The sequence below is a fragment of the Apodemus sylvaticus genome, chromosome 3 (genome assembly GCF_947179515.1).
Source record: "Apodemus sylvaticus chromosome 3, mApoSyl1.1, whole genome shotgun sequence".
In the NCBI taxonomy this organism is placed as follows: Eukaryota; Metazoa; Chordata; class Mammalia; order Rodentia; family Muridae; genus Apodemus; species Apodemus sylvaticus.
The window spans coordinates 5,548,303-5,567,329 of NC_067474.1; the positions used below are offsets into that span (position 1 = coordinate 5,548,303).

Sequence of the window (19,027 nt, forward strand, 5' to 3'; positions counted from 1 at the left end):
TCTTTGAGCCACTGGAATTGATTTTTATGCAGAGTGAGAGATAAGGATCCAATTTCATTTAATTTCCTAGAATCATTTGCAAAGCAAAATAGTGAGAAAGCATCCAGATTTTATATGACAGCTGGCAGGGTGGGGGTCTGAGCCCATGCAGACTATCTCCATTCGTCAGGTACCAGCTGCCCTTGCTAGAGGAGGGATGGGGGAAGAGAAGCATTTAGGCTTTTTTACCTGACAACAACCCTTCCGTTTACCCAGCCAGAGTCCACCTGTTCAGGGCCGCATTGCCAGCATTTCCTGTTTAGGGGAATGGGGGCTTTGGGACCTTGACAGTTATCTGTTCTCCAGTGTGAACTTCCATTTTCTTTGTCGAAAGTGGGGTGGCTGTAGTTCCAGAGACTTCTACCAGGGACCTTGTTCTATTGCAGAGACCTGTGTGTCCTGCAATAAGTTTGGTTTTGTTACTATTGAGTTACATGTCTTATCATTGCATTTTCTACAAGGATTGATCAGGAAGTGCTGGGGCTATTGATGGATAAAGTTCATTTTTGCTTTTTTTATAATTATTTTATGTGTTTTCTACAATGACTGTATTACTGTTGATAGTGTTCTGGGAAGGGAGGAGGTGATGACAGAGAAAGGCTGTCTACCAGGTGTACTGATGCAATTAGGAGAAACAACTCCCAATGTTCTGTAGTATTGCTGGGTGACCGTGGCTATTAACAATCTTATATTCCAAAATGGCTATTAGTTCCACCTACAGGAAATACTCAATGTTTAAAAAGCTCGGTTTACTAGTGACTAATTTGATCATTATACCCCTGTTCACATAAATATATACATGTAAAAATACAATCTGGAAAGAAAATCACATTAAAAATTAGTGGCTGGGATAAATGTTACTATTACATACACACACACACACACACACACACACACACACACACACACACGAATATAAACCCAGGAGTATGAGGAAGTATCCTGTATAAATTTACCTGTGTGTCCCTGGACAACCCTCAGCATCCCGGATCTCCACAGAAGCACATGATTTTCAGTTAACCATCAGGTTGGGTGGAGTTCATATCTTTGAGAACTGTTGTGTTTCCAGATACTACAGGTCATGGCTAAGTTTACAAAGCTTACACAGCCAGATAGATTCCACCGTTGGTGTGGACAGGAACAAGCTGGCACGTTGGCTGGGTTTCCTCGAGTGTGAGCATGTTGTCGTTCTGTTTTCCAGCTCGCCCTTGCTTTGTGGGAGAATGGAGCCCCTGGAGCAGCTGCGCAGGTCAGTGCCAGCCCACTACGCGTGTGCGCAGGCGTTCAGTGCATCAGGAGCCACTAAACGGAGGGGCGCCCTGCCCAGCCCTGGAAGAGAGAGCCGGCTGCCTGGAGTACTCCTCATCACAGGGCCAGGACTGCGGGCACGCCTTCGGTACTGGTGTTCTCACGACTGCTGTCTTTGTTGCTTTTGATGACTTTCTGCTACTTCCAGGGTATATGGAAGGGAACCCCTCACAGCATGGCGGCCTGGGATCTACGATATAAGGTCCTGTCTCATTTGTGGATACTGGGTGTGGTGCTCTGGACCGAATCCAGTGCAGCAAAACATTGGCTTTCCTGGGTAGAAAACACCACATGTTTTGTATAAACCTGGAAAATTTTACATCAATGTGATCTTTATCAAACAATTTCATTCTTTCTTTTTTTCCACATCCATGTATTTATTTGCTGAATGTCAATTTGGTGCCAGACATGGGCTGTATGTTGGGTTATCGTGGGGAGGAAAGTTGATGTGAGGCCCAAAGTCTTGGTCATTGCAGTTTAGTGGGAAGGAACATAAACATCCCATGATCCCAGGAAATTAATCCTAGAGAGTTATAACTGTGTTAAATTGTCCAATGAGGCAAACAAATCAGACATCCAGGGATCTGTAAGCAGGAATAACACTGATTCCCTTTTATCTTGAGGGACAAGAGGGTTTTTTTTTTGTTTGTTTGTTTGTTTTTTTGTTTTTGGGGATGAGGCCAAGAAAGCCTGAGCTGCCCAGAAGAAAGGCCAGCTTGCTTAACCCTGAGTCAGTTGCACACAGATGGAAGGGCTGACTAACGCTAACAGAGGACTACTAGAGACAAACTTGAGCAGACAGTGCTTGAGCAGGGTATATGGAAGGGAACCCCTCACAGCATGGCGGCCTGGGATCTACGATATAAGGTCCTGTCTCATTAGTGGATACTGGGTGTGGTGCCACAGTTGGGCAAGTGAGCACTAAATGCTAAAAAGTTGCTTGTTTGATTGTTTAAGGTGTGTGTATTCATGTGTTCAAGAACACATGTACGTGTACATGTGGGCATGCATGTGGAGGCCAAAGGACAGCCCCCAATGTCTCCCCTCAGGTGCCTTTTCCCATGTTCTTTCAATCTGATCTCTCACTGACCTGGAACTGAGCAATTAACCTAGGTTGGCTGGCGTCTGAGCCCCCGGGGTCTGCCTCTCCACACTTCCCTAAATCTAGGATTCCAAGCGCAGAGCCCACCTCCCACCCCCACGTCTGGCTGTTTTATGTGGTTTCTGGGGGGGGGGATCAAACTCAAGTCCTCAAGCACTTTACTGACTGACTTGTTCCTCACGCCCTTGTTTGGCTATTTAAAAACTGAATGTGGAAAATTTGGGGGTTGGTGCCAGCAAGCTTTTGAAGTAGAGAGAACTCTATTTTTGGATTCCTGTCTTTTTCGGAAGAGCCTAGGAAAGCCATTGAGGTGTGTTCTGCAGGGACCATTGTAATCAGACTTGGGGTTGTAAAGGATCACAGCGGAGGGTTTTGGTGAAGGTCAGTTATTGATGTGGCTATCACATTAAGTTTAGGGAGAAATAATTATGCAGCTCTAAAGAGGGTATTCACAGAAGCATTTACAGGGCATAGTTCATACTCAGTTCAAGCCCTCAGCAGAGACACAACACCACAGGCCCAGCAAGATGGTTGTTGTGTGGCTTTTAGTTTTTGGTGGCTGTAGTCCTAGAGTCTACCTAGCAAGAAGAGCATCTATTCTATTCATTCATAGTTTTGGGGTGCTGGAAGGGTTTCTTCAACACTCAAGCTATTGCACTCCCCAGTCTTGAGTCTCTAACTTATACCTAGGGGACAATGTGCCCCAGGGGAGCCTGGTTCATATTCAGAGTCCTGGGTGTTTCTCTTAGAGGTGCTTACTTCTTGTCCAGCTCCAGATCTGCCTTCTAACTCCTCTTCCACAGGGTCCCAAATATCCATCTCACAGCTCCTGCCAACACACCCCACTGAGGATTTGATGTGACAGGTTTTTTTTTCTCTTTCTTCTTGAAGCTGCTAGTGGCCTTGGTTTACACTGGTGTAGATTTTGTGTTTACACTCCCTAAGTGCTTAAATACCAATTTCCTAGTTTGCAAAGAAGAGGGACATCTTCACAGTTTTAGTCCTGACTTTGGTCCCAAGGTTGATCTCCCCCCATCCCCCAGGGGGAGAGGAATTGAAATGGTGATTCCAGTCACAGGCTGCTTGGGAACCAGAATGCCTGCCGAATACTTTACTGCAGTGGCTCTTAACATGAGACCCTGAACCGCTTAGAAACTCATTAGAAATAAAACCTTCTAGGGCCTGGCCCAGACGCATGGGGTGGGTTCAGAATTCCGTCTGAATTGCAACACACCTTTCTGGATTGACCAATTGTCACTAGAGTTTTAGGATATCTCAAACATGGCCGTGCACTTCTGCTTGTGTCATGGCTGCCAAAAGTTCCCAAAGTGCACCTTCTTTTGTAATAGTAATGTGAACAAAAAGGAATTTGTTTTCTCGACCAAAAGACCTTTCAGAACTAATGATGATTGGGTCAAGTCCACTCTGCAAAGAAGGATGTAGAATATTCAGGGTTTCCCCACCATGTTTAGTTAAACAAACCTCCCTCACCCCAGAAACAACTCAGTAAAATCGCTGGTGTTCATGAATATGCGTTATAAGATGAACTAATAAGAGAAGGTGAGAGGCAGAGCATCCATTCTGGTGGATTCTTCGTGGTCTGTTTCACTCCAGCTCCTGCTCCTTCAGACTCTGTGAGCTTAGGTAGAAGCCCTATCTAAGGAGCACATTGCTCTCACAGACTTGAAGGCTGGTCCTCCGTCAGGACAGATCCTCCTCTTCAGCTAAACATAGCTTCAGAAAAGATGAGAATGGAGAGGCATCAGGGAGGAAGGGGACTCCTGCTCACCAGCCAGATCAATGCACTCAAACCTGGCGATCAGAGGCCAGGCCACACACTCATTCATTAAATACTTGCTGAGTACTTGCTTCCTGCCATGACTGCAGTAGGTTTTAGTGATCCAAACCCAAACAGCAAGTGTATCACATCATGCTACAGCTCAGGCTCATGAGAACTGTGCTGGGAAGAGTCCTGGGCTGGAGGTCAAGTGCTGGAAACCACCCAGAAGAAGGGAGACAATCAATTCCTGCAAGTTCTCCTCTAACCTCTACACACACCCTCCAGCATGCATAAAGCACTACCCCCAATTTTAAAAGTGTGTGTGTGTGTGTGTGTGTTGGGGGTGTGTCTTGGGTTGATGTGGGAGCATGGAGAAAAGTCCACCTCAGTGGAAGTTTGTTCTATGCTGTGGTGACATGTGTACTTAGTACTACCCCCTTGTGCCTCTACTGCAACCCCTGTCATGGGGCACAGGCCTTATTGCATGGCATAGATATACCTCACTTTTGAATGGCATGGATATCTTTTGTTTGTTTTTTGAAACAAGATCATGTTCATGTAACCCAGGCTGACCTCAAACTCTCTATGTACCCGTTGATGACCTTGAACTTCTGATCTTCCTGTTGTCCCCTCCCACATGTTGGGGACAAACTTTTGTCACCTGCAGATATGCACACACCTCGTTCAGAGAGCTCTCATAAGCATTCTTGAGTCAATTCTCATAGAAATCCTACAAGAAATCAGGGTTTCATCTCCAAATTGGTGTTTCATTGTGTGGAGACTAACTACATTCCTTGTCTCACAGTCCTGTCCATCAGCACAGCTAACAACATTACATCTAATAACACTGCATCTACCTGTGCCTTTCTTCTGAATTATATCCCTCTCCCAGCAGACATGTTAAAAGTCCCTGGGATCCATCTAGAAGATGGAGAACCTTCCTATTTCAAATCAACTGAGGAGCAATTTGAATCCTATCTGTGTATTTGATCCCTTTTTGTCATATCACATGGCATGCATTCTAGAGATTCAGGCTTGGACATCTCCAGGGTAAGGGCGCAGCTCAGTCACGGTGCTTGGCAAAGACCCTAGAGTTCTGGAAGGCAATTGGTTGTTCATGGCTATCAGGACTAAAACTCACACCTCACGGCTACAAATCCTGTGCTGCTTCCTCTGCAGACTGTCATCATTAAAATCAGGATTACAGACTTGGTGACTAAGTCAAAATATAAAAGCCCCATGAAGCCTGTGAACACGCCGACTCTCTTCTAATGAGTTGTTCGCATTAAACTCAAGGTATATAATTATATTTTATCTAAAAAACAAATATAAGAACCTGAACTGTTGCACATTACTAAGGTTTATGTGCATTTTCCCCCCACAAAAGGCCAATGTACGTTAACAATAAACTATGCTTCCAGGTCGGGGTTATTTGCCAAATTTCCTCTTTATTCTCTTCTGTACTGTGCACACAGCAGACTCTAAGCCCACTTTTGTGGCATGCGCTGTGTCAGAGGGCTTATGAAATTCTCAAAGCAAACTCATTTACTTTCATGTTCAAAGAAAATATGTGCAGGGCTGTGCTGTTTGATTTTTTAAAGTGAAACTTGTCGTAAGAGTGAACAATGGTAGGTTCATAGGTTGCCAAAAAGTTGGCAAATGGCCTCTGAGCAAAGACGCTGTTACATTTGAACAGAGCTGCCAACCCAGGAAAGGGAGGGGCAGCCGTTCACGGAGAGACCGTGTCCTGAGGCACCAGCTCCATGCTTCCCCATAGAAGCAGAGGTGGGAGTGAAGGCCAAAATAACATTTAAATTATTTACAACCCTCAAGATATGAAAATTAAACCTTCAGATTATTATTAAAGAGTGGCTTTGGTTCAAAGTGCTGCAGGCCATCTGGCTCAGAGTCTGTGTGCTGAAGACTCTTGAGCGGGGGAGGGATGTCCTGGATCCAAACCCGGCAGCCGCTGGGTGTGGGAGAAGACAGGTTTCTCAGGAATGCCTTGCTTTTAAGATGTGTCACAAGTCAGGGGCGTTAGGCTCAGGCAAGAGGATTCGGACTTGAAAACAATCCTGGGCCTCTGTCCCCAAACAAAGAAAGAAACAAATAACAACAATAAACATAACACAGACTATCAGCACAGAAACTAAACAAGAATATGGGGACTCCTGCAGTCCTGCAGTCCAGACTGGTCAGACTGGTCTAAATTCTCATGCATCTATGTCATGGGTGATAGGATTTTATATATATACATATGTGTGTGTGTGTGTGTAATGTGTAATGTGTATATGTGTGTATACACATATGTACATATGTGTTATTTGTGTATGTTATACATGTATATATACATATGTGTGTGTGTATATATATATGTATATGGTTATATATATGCATATTGTTGTTGCTGTGATTTTCCAGTGCTAGTGATAGACTTAGGGCCTCATGCTAAAGAATGCTCTAACTGATCTACATTCTCAACCCCTGGACAGGAAAGTCTAAAGAGCAGAAGGTGAAAGTCAGACATGGTGCATGTGCTTGCAATGCCAGTGTTGATAAGCTAGAGTCAGATGACCTCTAGAGATCAGAGGCCACAGTGACCAGCCAGCCTCTGTAGAGATCCCATCTTATAAAGCAAGGCAGACATCTGCCTAGGAATGACATCTCAAGTTGGTCCTGATCTCCTGTGCTTGAGCCCACACATACACATCTGGCCCTGGCTTTGTCTGTGAGAACTACGTATACCTTCCCATTTGGACAGGTCAGTGCCTTCTGGGCTCCCACATCTGCATTTTCTTGTAGTCACTGTTCCCATCACTGGTGCTGCTGCCACAGCCAGAACTGAAGCCAAGGAAAGGTCTGAGGAGTCAGATAAGGGATTTGGTTTCTGACTAATCCTTCCCAAACACTCTACTCTGCTGGTTTTGAATGGAAACATGTAAATAAAGGGATAAAGGGTTACTCCTCTGGAAAGAAAAAAGAAAGAAAGAAAGAAAGAAAGAAAGAAAGAAAGAAAGAAAGAAAGAAAGAAAGAAAGAAAGAAAGAAAGAAGAGAGAGAGAGAGAGAGAGAGAGAGAGAAGAAAGAAAGAAAGGAGGGAGGGAGGGAAGGAAGGAAGGAAGGAAGAGAGGAAGAAAGAGAGGAAGAGAAATAAACAAAACAAAGTCTGAAAGAGAATTAAGGCCTGCCATCTTGTGGCAGCCAGGTGCCAGGAAAATCAACATGTAGTTTGAAGCTTTTCTTCTTTTTATAGCCCCTTCACACCAGTTTGCTCTTGTTAACGATTTTAGCATTTCAAAACCCAGTCTTAGCCTCTATCTGCCCTTATCTAGATTGTCCAGTTTCTGAAGCAAAAGGCAGGAGAGGCTATTGAGTTACTCAGGCTCTGTCCATACAATCTGTAGATTCACCCAAGTAGGACTGGAAATATTTGAGGGAAAATTGTCTATACTGAACATATATAGTAAAATGGTGTGTGTGTGTGTGTGTGTGTGTGTGTGTGTGCCTGTTGTATGGTTCTTAGGCATGGAACCCAGGTCCGCACACTGTGTAGTAGCAGTCACATTACCACCTGAGCCACCTTCCTGCCCAGACTCTTCCCCTTGATATTATTTCTAAACCAGGACTTTTTATCTTTTTCTACTTGTGACTCTCTTTCACCCTTATTCAAATTTTTATTTCATCCCAAGTGGATAAGTATATATGATAGGTAAGTAAATAAAATGCTTACTGATAATAAACCATAATGGAATTTATTTTAAAACAATTATTTTTATATATAATTTTATCACTTATTAAAGATAAAAGCAGATATACATACTAATGAAGTAGATGTTCTTATTTATTTTCACATAAAAATTAAGTCCTAGTTGAATATTTGAAATACAGGACATAAAAAAAATCTTTGATATTTTTCAGAGTTGATTGATATTTTGATTTTATAATCATTAATGTTGAGTACACTACTTCATATAAAAATGCAGTACCAACCAGCTGAAGGATGTTTGAGGCCATTTCAGAAATTTTTGGAAAATTTGTCCTAATCTGAAGTCAAAAATCACTGAATTACTTTTTTTTAAAGGAAAGGCAAGTCAGCTATTCAAACAGCCATTTTTTAATTCAAGCATTCTAACACATCACTATATAAAAATATACTGAGTTAATGCTTCTATGACAACATCAAATCTTTGTTTACCATAATTGAACCATTATATTTCACTAAGAGGAGAAAACTTCGTATCTACATTAAAAACACTACAACCTAAATACACTATAGTCTCAAACAGCAGCCGCTCAGCGCCTCCGCCAGTGACTCTTGGTGCGATGGCGCCGCAGTGCAGTGCATGCATTTTCAGAATGGAGGTTGCAATGAGGTCATGTGACACACGTGGGCACATGTTGCCAGAACCAGCTCGCATTCCTTGCGAGTCTGACTTTGAGTTAAGTTTTTGTCATGGCGCATACAAACACCTTTTACTCTTGCCAAATTTTCACAACCTTCCCATTCCCAATCCACGGTTTAGGAAGCTAAACAGTAACAACGATTTGTGCCACACTGGGTATTTTAGGTTTTCTCGACTTGTTAAAGTCTATGGGTGGAGCTGAGGGTGTAACCCAGTGGTAAAGCGTGTGTTTCGTGTATGTGATGTCCTAAATTTCGATCCCGGCACTTAAAAAGTGCAGCAGGGGAGGTATTTAAGAGCATTTTTAAAGGACTTAGCACTCGTGTACTTTAGAGGTTGCGAATTCAACAGCCCTAGACACCAAGAGAGCTCTGCGTAAAGCAGACCAGAGAACGCACGTAGGACCTGTGTGTCTTGGTGGCGAGCCCACACCTCACTCCGTGTCTCATTGTACAAGCATGTATTAAGTGCATAAGAGTACCAGGGGAACAGTGACAGAGCATGGGGTCAAGAGGCTTATCAACAGGTACTTCACCAGACTGAAGCAAGATGCCGCGGCTAAAGGAAGCCATCAGTGGAAGTATCCCTGGCTGCTTCCTTCCCGTTGGACGGGCTAGGGGAAGGGGCCACAGGAATCTTCTTCCCCCGGGGTTGTTGGGACTGGCAGTGGTAGCCGATGCTGGGCAGCCACACTAGGGCACTGTGCCCGGGCAGGGGTGGTGGCGGAGCGAAGCTTCCGGGCTCCGGTTCCCAGGCCGCTTGTTTTCTCCACTTGCTGCTTCTGATGCTCCTCATTTCCTCGGCTTGGTTCTCCCCCTCTTCCTCTTTTCTCTGGTCTTTCTCGTGCGTCTGTTCTTGAGCTTCATTCACACTGCCTTCTCCTCTCTCTCTCCTCCCTTCACTTCCTCATGCCGTCGTCTCCATCACTGCCTTCTTTTCCTAGCCCCTCCATTTTCTTTGCTATCTGCGGCTGGCTTTTCCTTTTGGCCCCCCTTCCTTTACAAGTTCATGCCTGGAGGCAGATGTGCTCACCGAGGCCTCCCTCCCTCCACAGCTATCTAGAAGCACATAAGAGGACGAGTGAGCTTGTCCGCAGATGCTGCCAGTCTCATTTGACACTGTGCCACTAAGGTCTTTGGCTCTGGAAACAGAGACCTCAGACAGGCCCAGAACCCAGTTTGGAAAACCTTATTGAGTACTTTGGCTGCACAAATGCAACCTAATTCTTTCTTTTCTAGTTCCTGCCTTCATAACTAGCTCTGCCTTCAACAAGAAGAGAATAATACAAGCTGTATCTCCACAGTGGTCTACACACACTGAGGATGCTGGGTAATATGTTGTTTTAAAATAATTGTTATGCTGGGCGTTGGTGGGGCACGCCTTTGATCCCAGCACTCTGGGAGGCAGAGGCAGGCAGATTTCTGAGTTCAAGGCCAGCCTGGTCTACAGAGTGAGTTCCAGGACAGCCAGGGCTACACAGAGAAACCCTGTCTCAAAAAAACAAAAAACAAAAACAATTTACTATTATGTTCTCTCCATCCCTCCGTCTGTCCGTCCTTCTGTCCGACCACCCCTCCCTTCCTCCCTCTCCCCACACCGCTGGTTTCCAGAGACAGGGCTTCCCTGTGTTGCCCTGGCTCTCTGTAACTCACTGTGTAGGGAGTGGCTTGGAACCGAGAACTCCACCTGCCTCTACCTCCTGAGCGCCGGGAATATAGGCAGGAGCCACGCTGCCTGGCTTTCTCAGTCTTTCAGAGTGAATGTTTTGACTTTGTTTTCTTACACTTGCTCATTAACTTTGGGTAAAACACAAGTCCACTGTAAATTCGGAAAGTACTTGTCTTCTCGGTTTTATGGTGCTGTAGTTGTGTGTCTCCTAGTCTTATCTCCAGGAATATATTATATTATATATTATATAATTTATATATAATATATATATATAAACCGAGGTGCTGTGTGTTGAACAAGTACATGGATGTTCCCCCAGGAGTCTTTTCAGACAGGATCTCATGAAATAGCCCAGCTGCTCTGGAACCCAAACAGCAGGCCAGGCTGGCCGTGAACTCAGAGAATGCAACGCCATACCCCGCAGTTTTCATAAACTGTTTTGTGAATTTGAAACATGATCCCACGTCACATACCAGCAAGATGCTCACCTGGACCCATTCTTCTTCCATCAGATAAGGGAAACCACACGTTCAGATCCCCAGGCTGCTTACTAGGGATTTTATTAATAATTATTTTATTCTCAAAAAATTATATTTAGTTTAGCAAGGTGGTGGCACATTTGTAATCCACGAGTTCCAGGTGGGGTGGAGTTAAGAGGATCAGGAGCAGCTCAGGGTCAGCCTCACAGCTGAGTTTGAGGCCAATCTGAGTTATATGAGCCCAGACTCCAATTTCATGTACGCAAGTATATATGCATACATGTATGTATCCATACCATCTACATATGCTGGGCACTATGACAAATCTGTAATGCCAGCACTTAGACTGAGGCAAGAGAATTGCTACTAGGCCAGCTTGAGTCACACGGTGAAGCCTTGCCTCAAAAGCAGGGAATGAGTGATATTTTCCACATGAAGTTGACATGACTCCTTAAGACTTCCTTCTGTACTGGGCCACTTCTGAGTAAGTGACCTCTTGATTTCTTTTGCTCCAGATACTGCATGGAGTTCAAGACAGAGTCCCTGACTCCTCACTGTGCCCTGGACAACCGTCCCCTGACTCGATGGATGCAGTATCTCCGTGAGGGATACACAGTGTGTGTGGACTGTCAGCCTCCAGCTATGAACTCTGTGAGCCTGCGTTGTTCTGGAGACGGTCTGGACTCTGATGGGTAAGGAAGGAACACTGACCCAGTTTTCTGCGTATCCTGAGGATCTATCCTTTTAAGTCATTATGTAGCACATCTACACAGGCTGCGGGCAGCAGAGCCTGTCCAGGGACAAGTCCAGGACTTTGGGTCTCACTAAGGACTCAGAGGCTCTCTCGACCAGAAATACACAGACAAGTTTGGTTGTTGGGGTTCATTTCAAATGACTACCAAAACCCTGATCACCCCAAAAGTACTGTAGAGCACTTGATTCTGAATCTCTCGGATTGCAGACTTAAGGCCATGCCACACCCGTGGCCTTGAGAGCTGAGATTTAGTAAACTCCTAGGTTAGCACCTAAGACCTTTGTCTAGAAATGCTAGGAAGCGTTCTTTTCAGCTTTCCATCCACTACACTCTGCCATAACTACTGACTGTGATACCGAGTCTATCTAAACCTTGGCTCTGCTCTAACAAAGCTTTATTTGTGAGCACCAAAATAAAAGTGGAATGGTGTGATGGTTTGTATATGGTCAGTCCAAGGAGTGGCACTATTAGAAGGTGTGGCCCTGCTGCAATAGGTGTGCCACTGTGTACTGGGCTTTAAGACCCTCGCCCTAGCTGCCTGGAAGCCAGCAGCCTTCAGGAAGATGTAGACCTCTCAGCTCCTCCTGCTCCATGCCAGCCTGGATGCTGCTGTGTTCCCTTGATGATACTGGACTGCACCTCTGAACCTGTAAGCCAGCCCCAATAACATGTTGTCCTTAACAGAGTTGCCTTGGCCATGGTGTCTTCTCACAGCAGTGAAGCCCTAAGTAGGACAGATGGCTTTCATGTGTCATGAAACATTGCTCTTTTGATTTTTCTTTAACTCTTTGTTGCTGTTTGATACAAAGTGCTACTCTATCCAAGTATAGCCTGGAACTTACTATGAAGGTCAGGGTACCCAGGAACACATGGCAAACTCCAGAGTCAGCCTCATGTAATACTGGGATTACAAACATCAGCTACTACACCTGCCGTCTTCTGATTCCTAAGGACATGGGAGCCGCAGCCGGGGGGGGGGGGGGGGTGGCTCAGCAACTAGGAGTGTGCGACTTTTGCAGAGGACGCAGGTTCACCTCTCAGCGCCCAGGTCAGGTGGCTCACAAGTGCTGCTACCCCTTCTGGCTTTTTGGGTGTCTCAGCAGACAGATCCACACACATATTACATAATTAAAAACAATAAAATCTTAAAAACCCTACCATTCATCCTTAACTCCCAAGTTTACTCAAAGAGGGGTGGGCAAATGAGTGGTCACACTGTGCTAGTCCCGCTCATGCGATTCACACGCAGAGTTGCTGCCATTGTGTCTCCCTGCAAGCCTCTCCCCGCCCTGCACTCACTCTTGGTTAGACCTATTAATGCCATTTACAGCTAGAAGGAATCCCTGCAACAGTTCTGGAGAAGGACCAGTTTAGCCGAACACACATAAAGGTTTTCATCATGTCAGGTGTAATGGTAAAAACAGATTACAAGTAAAAGACTGACCTTTCTGATTAATCATTATTCCCATCGTGTTTTAATATTTAATGATTTGGCTCACGTTTATTGGTCACTTGTGGCTAGCTGTTTCTATTGAGCTCGCTGTAAGTGCATAAGGAATTCATAGCAAATGAAACCTAATATTTGGATTTAATGTTTTTCTAAATACCTCATCTCTATTTTGACTTTAAATGAATTTACAATTCAATTTGTACCCAATAAAGAAAGCACTTAAACCCTGGTTGCTATATGAGTGACTTAATGAATAATATTTTTAATTCTCTGGCTTTGCTCCTTTGTAGTTCTTCCATTTTTCATTATGAAATCAGAGAGTTGGAATAAGATGAAAATGGCCTTCTGGGCAGACCCTCCTGACTTAAACCTGCACACACCACTGTTGTAGTTCCTACATTTACCTGAGGGAAATGGACATAAAGGCCAGCAGCAGCTCTCTGAAAAAGTGTTCTTGCATAGGGATCAACTCATAACTTATATTGACAGAGCCCAGTAAAAATAAGCCTTCTCTGTGACTATAAAGAGATGGCTCTGTGGTTCAGAGCACTGGATACTCTTCCAGAGAACCTGGGTTTGATTCCCAACACCCACCCAGCAGCTAACCCCAGTTCCGGGGGGATCCAATGCTCTCTTCTAGCCCTCATAGGCATACATTTGGGCAAAACAATCATATATGTAAAATAAAAAATTAATAATTTAAAAACTGACTTTTAATAAATGTTGAAACTGTGTGATCACTATCGATATTAGTCATGGTTCTATTACTGTGATAAAATACTATGATCAAAAGCCATTTGGGAAGTAAAGGGTTTATCATTGAGGGCAGCCAGGGCAGGGCCATGAAGGCAGGGACTAGAGCAGAGACCATGGAGGGACATAGATTGTTTGACTTGCTTAGCCTTTCTTACAGCACCCAGGAGCATCAGCATAGGAACTACCCACAGTGAGCCGAGCCCTCTCCTATCAAGCATTGATTTTAAAAAATGTCCCACAGCCCTGCCCACTGGCCCGTCTGGTGGGATAATTTTCTTAGTTGAGGTTCCCTCTTCCTGAATGGCTCTAGCTTGTATTAACTTGACATAACACCCACCAGCAAATTAATGATCACAAATTAAAAACACTAACCCTTTAAATAAAATCTAATCACGTAGAATAGAATTTCCTCTGGCTTGATTTTTAGTAGAATCTACATTTCTCCAATATCATTTCAGAAATCAGACTCTTCGCTGGCAAGCCATTGGCAATCCTCGATGTCAGGGAACCTGGAAAAAAGTGCGTCGAGTAGAACGGTGCTCATGTCCAGATGTGCACCGCTTCATTTTTATATAGAGCACCTGGGAGCGACCTCTCAGCACGCTGGTGAACGGGCTGAGCATCGACAAACTGCGCTCAGAGCTTCAGAAACCTCGAAAGCTGTGCCAAGATCCTGGCCTCTTGCAATTGCTGTGCTTTGCCACTGGGAAAGAAAACTTAGGGATAGTTTTCAAGATAGATCACAGTCTCTTTGTTTTTATTTTTAATGAGTTAAGGACCCATACTAAAAGCTCCGATGGCCTACAGACCTTACATTTGGTCACAGCACACATGTCCACACTAGAATCACCCCATGTACTTCTATGTTCTTCTGTTTTTCTGGTCCTCCCTCTTTTAAAAATTAAAGACAGGTCCTCATTATATAGCCTGAAGCTCACTATGTAGACAGACTGGCCTCTTATTAATAAACAACTGCCTGCCTCTGCCTCCTGAAGGCTGGGACTGAAGGCGTGTGCCACCATGCACTGCTATTCTTGGTGTCTATTGCTTTTTGGGGGGATCAGGTCAAAATTGGGTTTCTTTGTGTAGCTTGTTCTGTAGATTAGGCTGGCCTCAAACTCAGAGATCTCCCTGTTTCTGCCTCCCAACTACAAGGATTCAGGGACACCTATACTTAAGAGCTTCTCACTTTAAAAAAAATATATATATATATATATTGTGAACTCTCACAATAAAGTTCCTATACTATTACCTTTATAAATTCTAAGCTAATTTCAAGTAAATTGTCATAAGTAATTAATTTTCCACAGGGAAAGTTGTTAAATTTCACCAGGCATTTTATAATGAAAAGCCAACACCCATGCTACAAACATTTTTAAAGAAGAATTTTTTTTTTTTTTGCCTAGCTGAAAAGATCAAATATCCATGCTACATCAATAGGAATTCCTTAAAGAGTTACAACTTTCATGAAATTTTGCCACCAATGGGTGAGCCAACTGCTTCAATTATAAGCATTCTATCATCATTCATAGCTAAGGCTGAAGCAGAATAAGACAATCTTTTAATGTCTGACTTCATGTTAAGTAAAGGTGCTTAGTAACTAACTTTCTTCCTATAGCACGTTTGAGGCAGAGGCACAGAGGGTAGAAAACAAATGTTCCTGCAAATGTTATGATTTCCTACACAGGCAATAAAATATTAGCTTTAGCCTTGCTTGGGAGATAACTGCGGCTGTGGCTACGGGCATGGCGTGCTCGCAGGCTTAGGACGGCGGCAGGCTGTTTCCGGCATCTGCAGTCACCTGGTCCACCTTCCTCATCTGGGAGTCAGGGAAGATCATCACAACTATGCCCAAGACTCCATTATAGGACCTCAGCCTGGTTTTGTTTTGAAGCAGGTTTTAAATTGAGGATATTTTCTTTGAAGAATTGAATCAATATTTAAGTGATATAATGTAATTATTCACTAACATAGCTAACTAAAATGCATAGTTTTGGTGCCAATTATGTAACGACTGAGGGTAAGCAAGCTTAAACGGGTCGCAAAGGTCTCCTGATAGTATTTCTGATTATATTTTCATTTAACTGCCAAACGTATGTTCATGGAAAATTAATTTTAACAAAAACCTTTAATTTGGGGGCTGGAGAGTTGGCTCAGCAGTTAAAAGTGTGCCCATTACTCTTGCAGAGGACTGGAGTTTGGCTCTCAGCACCCAGAGAGGATGGCTCACAACTACCTGTCATTTAGAGAAGATGAAATCAGCACTGAGGATCTTTCTTCTGAAAAGCAAGGTCTCTCAGTGCAGGGGGACACTTCGACGATCCCCTGCTTGCTGAGAGAAAAGTAGGTCACCTAGAGAGGAACAAAGATGCTGAAGAGGCAGACTCTCTTCAGCATCAGTGGGTTATTTAAAATTGAACAGAACAAAACCTGTAAGCCTCAAAAGGAACTAAACTTGAAGGCAGCTTTCTATCCCAGCTGCCACTGGGTATGTAAGAAGGAGAGACAGCCTGTCTGACAGACAGGCCTCACAAGTACACACACAACACCCTTTTTCTTTATAAAGTGAATTTTTAAAGAGAAATTAGAAGACACAAGCACAAGAAAGTCAGAGATCAGAGATCCTTAAAGGATGAGAGTTCTTTAAGGCAGACTGTCAGTCTGTCTCATTAGTTTTCTTCAAGGAAATTATTACAGCAGACACAGAAATCCAGACTATCAAAATAAAGAAGAATACAAAATATTCTTGACAGAAAAAACCTGGTTCATATGTATATGACCAGTAATTAGAACAGTGTGTGACAATTTATAATGCAGTATCTGAAGTTAAAAGAAAACAGCAATACCTTTGGAATCCGAAAAGGAAATGTTTTTCGAACTAAAATTCTATATCCAATGACATTATTCATCACACAAAGCAAAGATGTGTTTTACACATGAAAAGCATGGACATCTCCACTCCATGCTCCCTTTCTGGGAGGGCATCAGGGGGTGCTGCAACTAAGTAGGAAAGGAATGCAAACCAAGACAAGCCAGAGGATAGGGAGCACACTGAGGGGAGACAGAGAGCCCAGAGCAAGCTAGCCACAGGGGAAGAGCTAGATTACCTGGAGGTGGCAGGGGGCTGGACAAGAAGGCAATGTAGTGACACAGTACCCATCACCTGCTAACAGGCTTGGGGAGTTTCATTGTGGTTAGAGGAACTGGAGAGGTATAAACTACAGATACACAGAACCTAGAAAGTCCAGGTATACATGACAGCCACAGAGTTATAATGATATAAAGATTACTTCCTATCATTGTACAAAATATGAAAGAAATCATGAATATTGTTTTAGCATAAAGATGACAAATTCTGAACCCTGGAGAGACCAGGTATGGTGAAGAGCAGAAGTGGGTATAGGTGTTGGGGGGAGATGGGGTATAGACGGGTGTGGCATGCAAGAGGCCTAACATTTGCTCCTACAGCAAGAGGCCAATGAAACACACCAAAGGAGCATGAGCATATTTTTCAAAAGTAAATATTGAAATACCTGAGAAAAAGTGAAAACTTCTGAGAAGCCCCCCACCCCCAGGGAATACTGAGAGCTGGTGGCTCTCAGTGGTCACAGTGAGCAATACTAATTTTAAAATTATAAAGATGTATTGCCAAGCTCCAGAAAGAAACTGTAAATAAAACTATTCAAATATGACAAAGGCTCTACAAGGCATGGTTCTGAGCTACCCAGAATGGGGGGACCAAAGACTGAGAATGGGCAGTTTACCTTGCCAGTTGTGTAGGTCATGTTTTCTGTTCCTGTCACAACACTGAAGGAAATTAGCTAAAAGGGGATTGTTTTGACCAGAGCATTGTTGAGTCTGTTGATCCTGGGCCCTTGGTAAGGCAGCATCATGCATTGGACAGCTTATGCCACAGGCTGCTCTACACATGGATAAGGAACAGAGAGGGTGGCAGGGACTAGGAATTAGCTATAACCTTCACAGGCTCAGCCCCAAGGGCCTGCTGCTTCCTCCAGTTAAGCCCCACTACCTAACATCTACAGCACCTCTCAAACAGCACTGTCTGCTGGGGACCTAAATGTTGGGGATTGGTTCTAATGCTCCTGAATTAATCCAGCCCCCAAAAGCTGGAATCTTCATGTCCAAACACTGAAGGTCCTTGTCCCTAATTGGTTTTCAATCAATCAATAAAGAGCCATCTGCCAATAGCTGGGCAGGTAGACTTAAATGGGACCTTTAGATTTGTGAGGGCTAGGAACTGGGAGAAAGGAGGGAGGGGAATCACCATGATTTGGAGGGAGACGGATTAGATTTGGAGCTGCAGAAGGAAAGTCATCTGAAATGTAGGTGAGAAAGAATGTACCCCTAGAAATGTCTTGGCAGCAAAGAAGGCAATAGGGCAGCAAAGATAAAACATAGGGTTAGAAGTTGTTGAGCCAGGAGGACTGGAGGGAAATGCATTGACGGGCAGAGGATTACAACTGCCCAGCCTTTGAGTGAATCAATGCGTATTAAAATTTACTGGCGTGTGTATCTTTCATTCATGAATTCAGATAGCTCCTAGGCGGGTGTGCTCTTGCAACCCACTAGGGGCCAAAATGGTGTAGCCAACTACCACTATATCTAAAACACTATGAACATGTGGGGTAAAGTCTATAGTCAAAACATATTACTCTTCACTGTAACCAAATGCATGACTAGAAGCAGTTTAAGTGAGGAAAAGTTTATTTTGGCTTATAGAATAAGAAGGGATGCCATCTGTGATGGTGTGTGTGTGTGTGTGTGTGGTTAAGCCAGGCTATAAAAACCTCAAAGCCTGCTTTTAGTGACTTACTTCCTCTAGTGAGATCCCACCACCTCAGTTTTACAACCTTCCAAACCATAGCCATCAAGTGGAGACCAAGAGTTCAGGAGCCTCCTGCGGGCATTTCTCAAGGAAGCCAAAGCAACATAAGAATACTTTTTTTTTTTTTTTTTAATTTTATCGATTTTGTGACATGGGTTGGGCATGATGGCAGAGACCTGTAATTCCAGCTACTGGGAAATCTGAAGCAGAAGGATCACAGGTTCAAGGCCGGTCTCGACTACAGATTCTTTTGCCCTTTGCTTATCCCGTATTACAGCATTACATTTTTATTTACATATTTATTTCATGTAGGTGGGTATACTGTGGCTGCCTTCAGACACACCAGAAGACGGCATCAGATGCCCATTACAGATGGTTGTGAGCCACCATGTGGTTGCTGGGAATTGAACTCAGGACCTTTGGAAGAACAGTCAGTGCTCTTA

At 43.9% G+C, this 19,027-nt stretch overlaps 1 protein-coding gene across 1 annotated transcript in view; it reads left to right on the forward strand.

Moving 5' to 3' along the window:
* Sbspon (somatomedin B and thrombospondin type 1 domain containing) overlaps window positions 1-14,523 on the forward strand; it is a 34,326-nt gene extending 19,803 nt beyond the window's left edge. The window contains exons 2-5 of the mRNA XM_052175403.1: window positions 1,241-1,435; window positions 9,870-9,960; window positions 11,294-11,470; window positions 14,197-14,523. Coding sequence (XP_052031363.1) covers window positions 1,241-1,435; window positions 9,870-9,960; window positions 11,294-11,470; window positions 14,197-14,314 — 581 coding nt within the window. The 3' untranslated portion in view covers window positions 14,315-14,523. The remainder of the gene's footprint in view (window positions 1-1,240; window positions 1,436-9,869; window positions 9,961-11,293; window positions 11,471-14,196) is intronic.
* The last annotated feature ends 4,504 nt before the right edge of the window (window positions 14,524-19,027 follow it).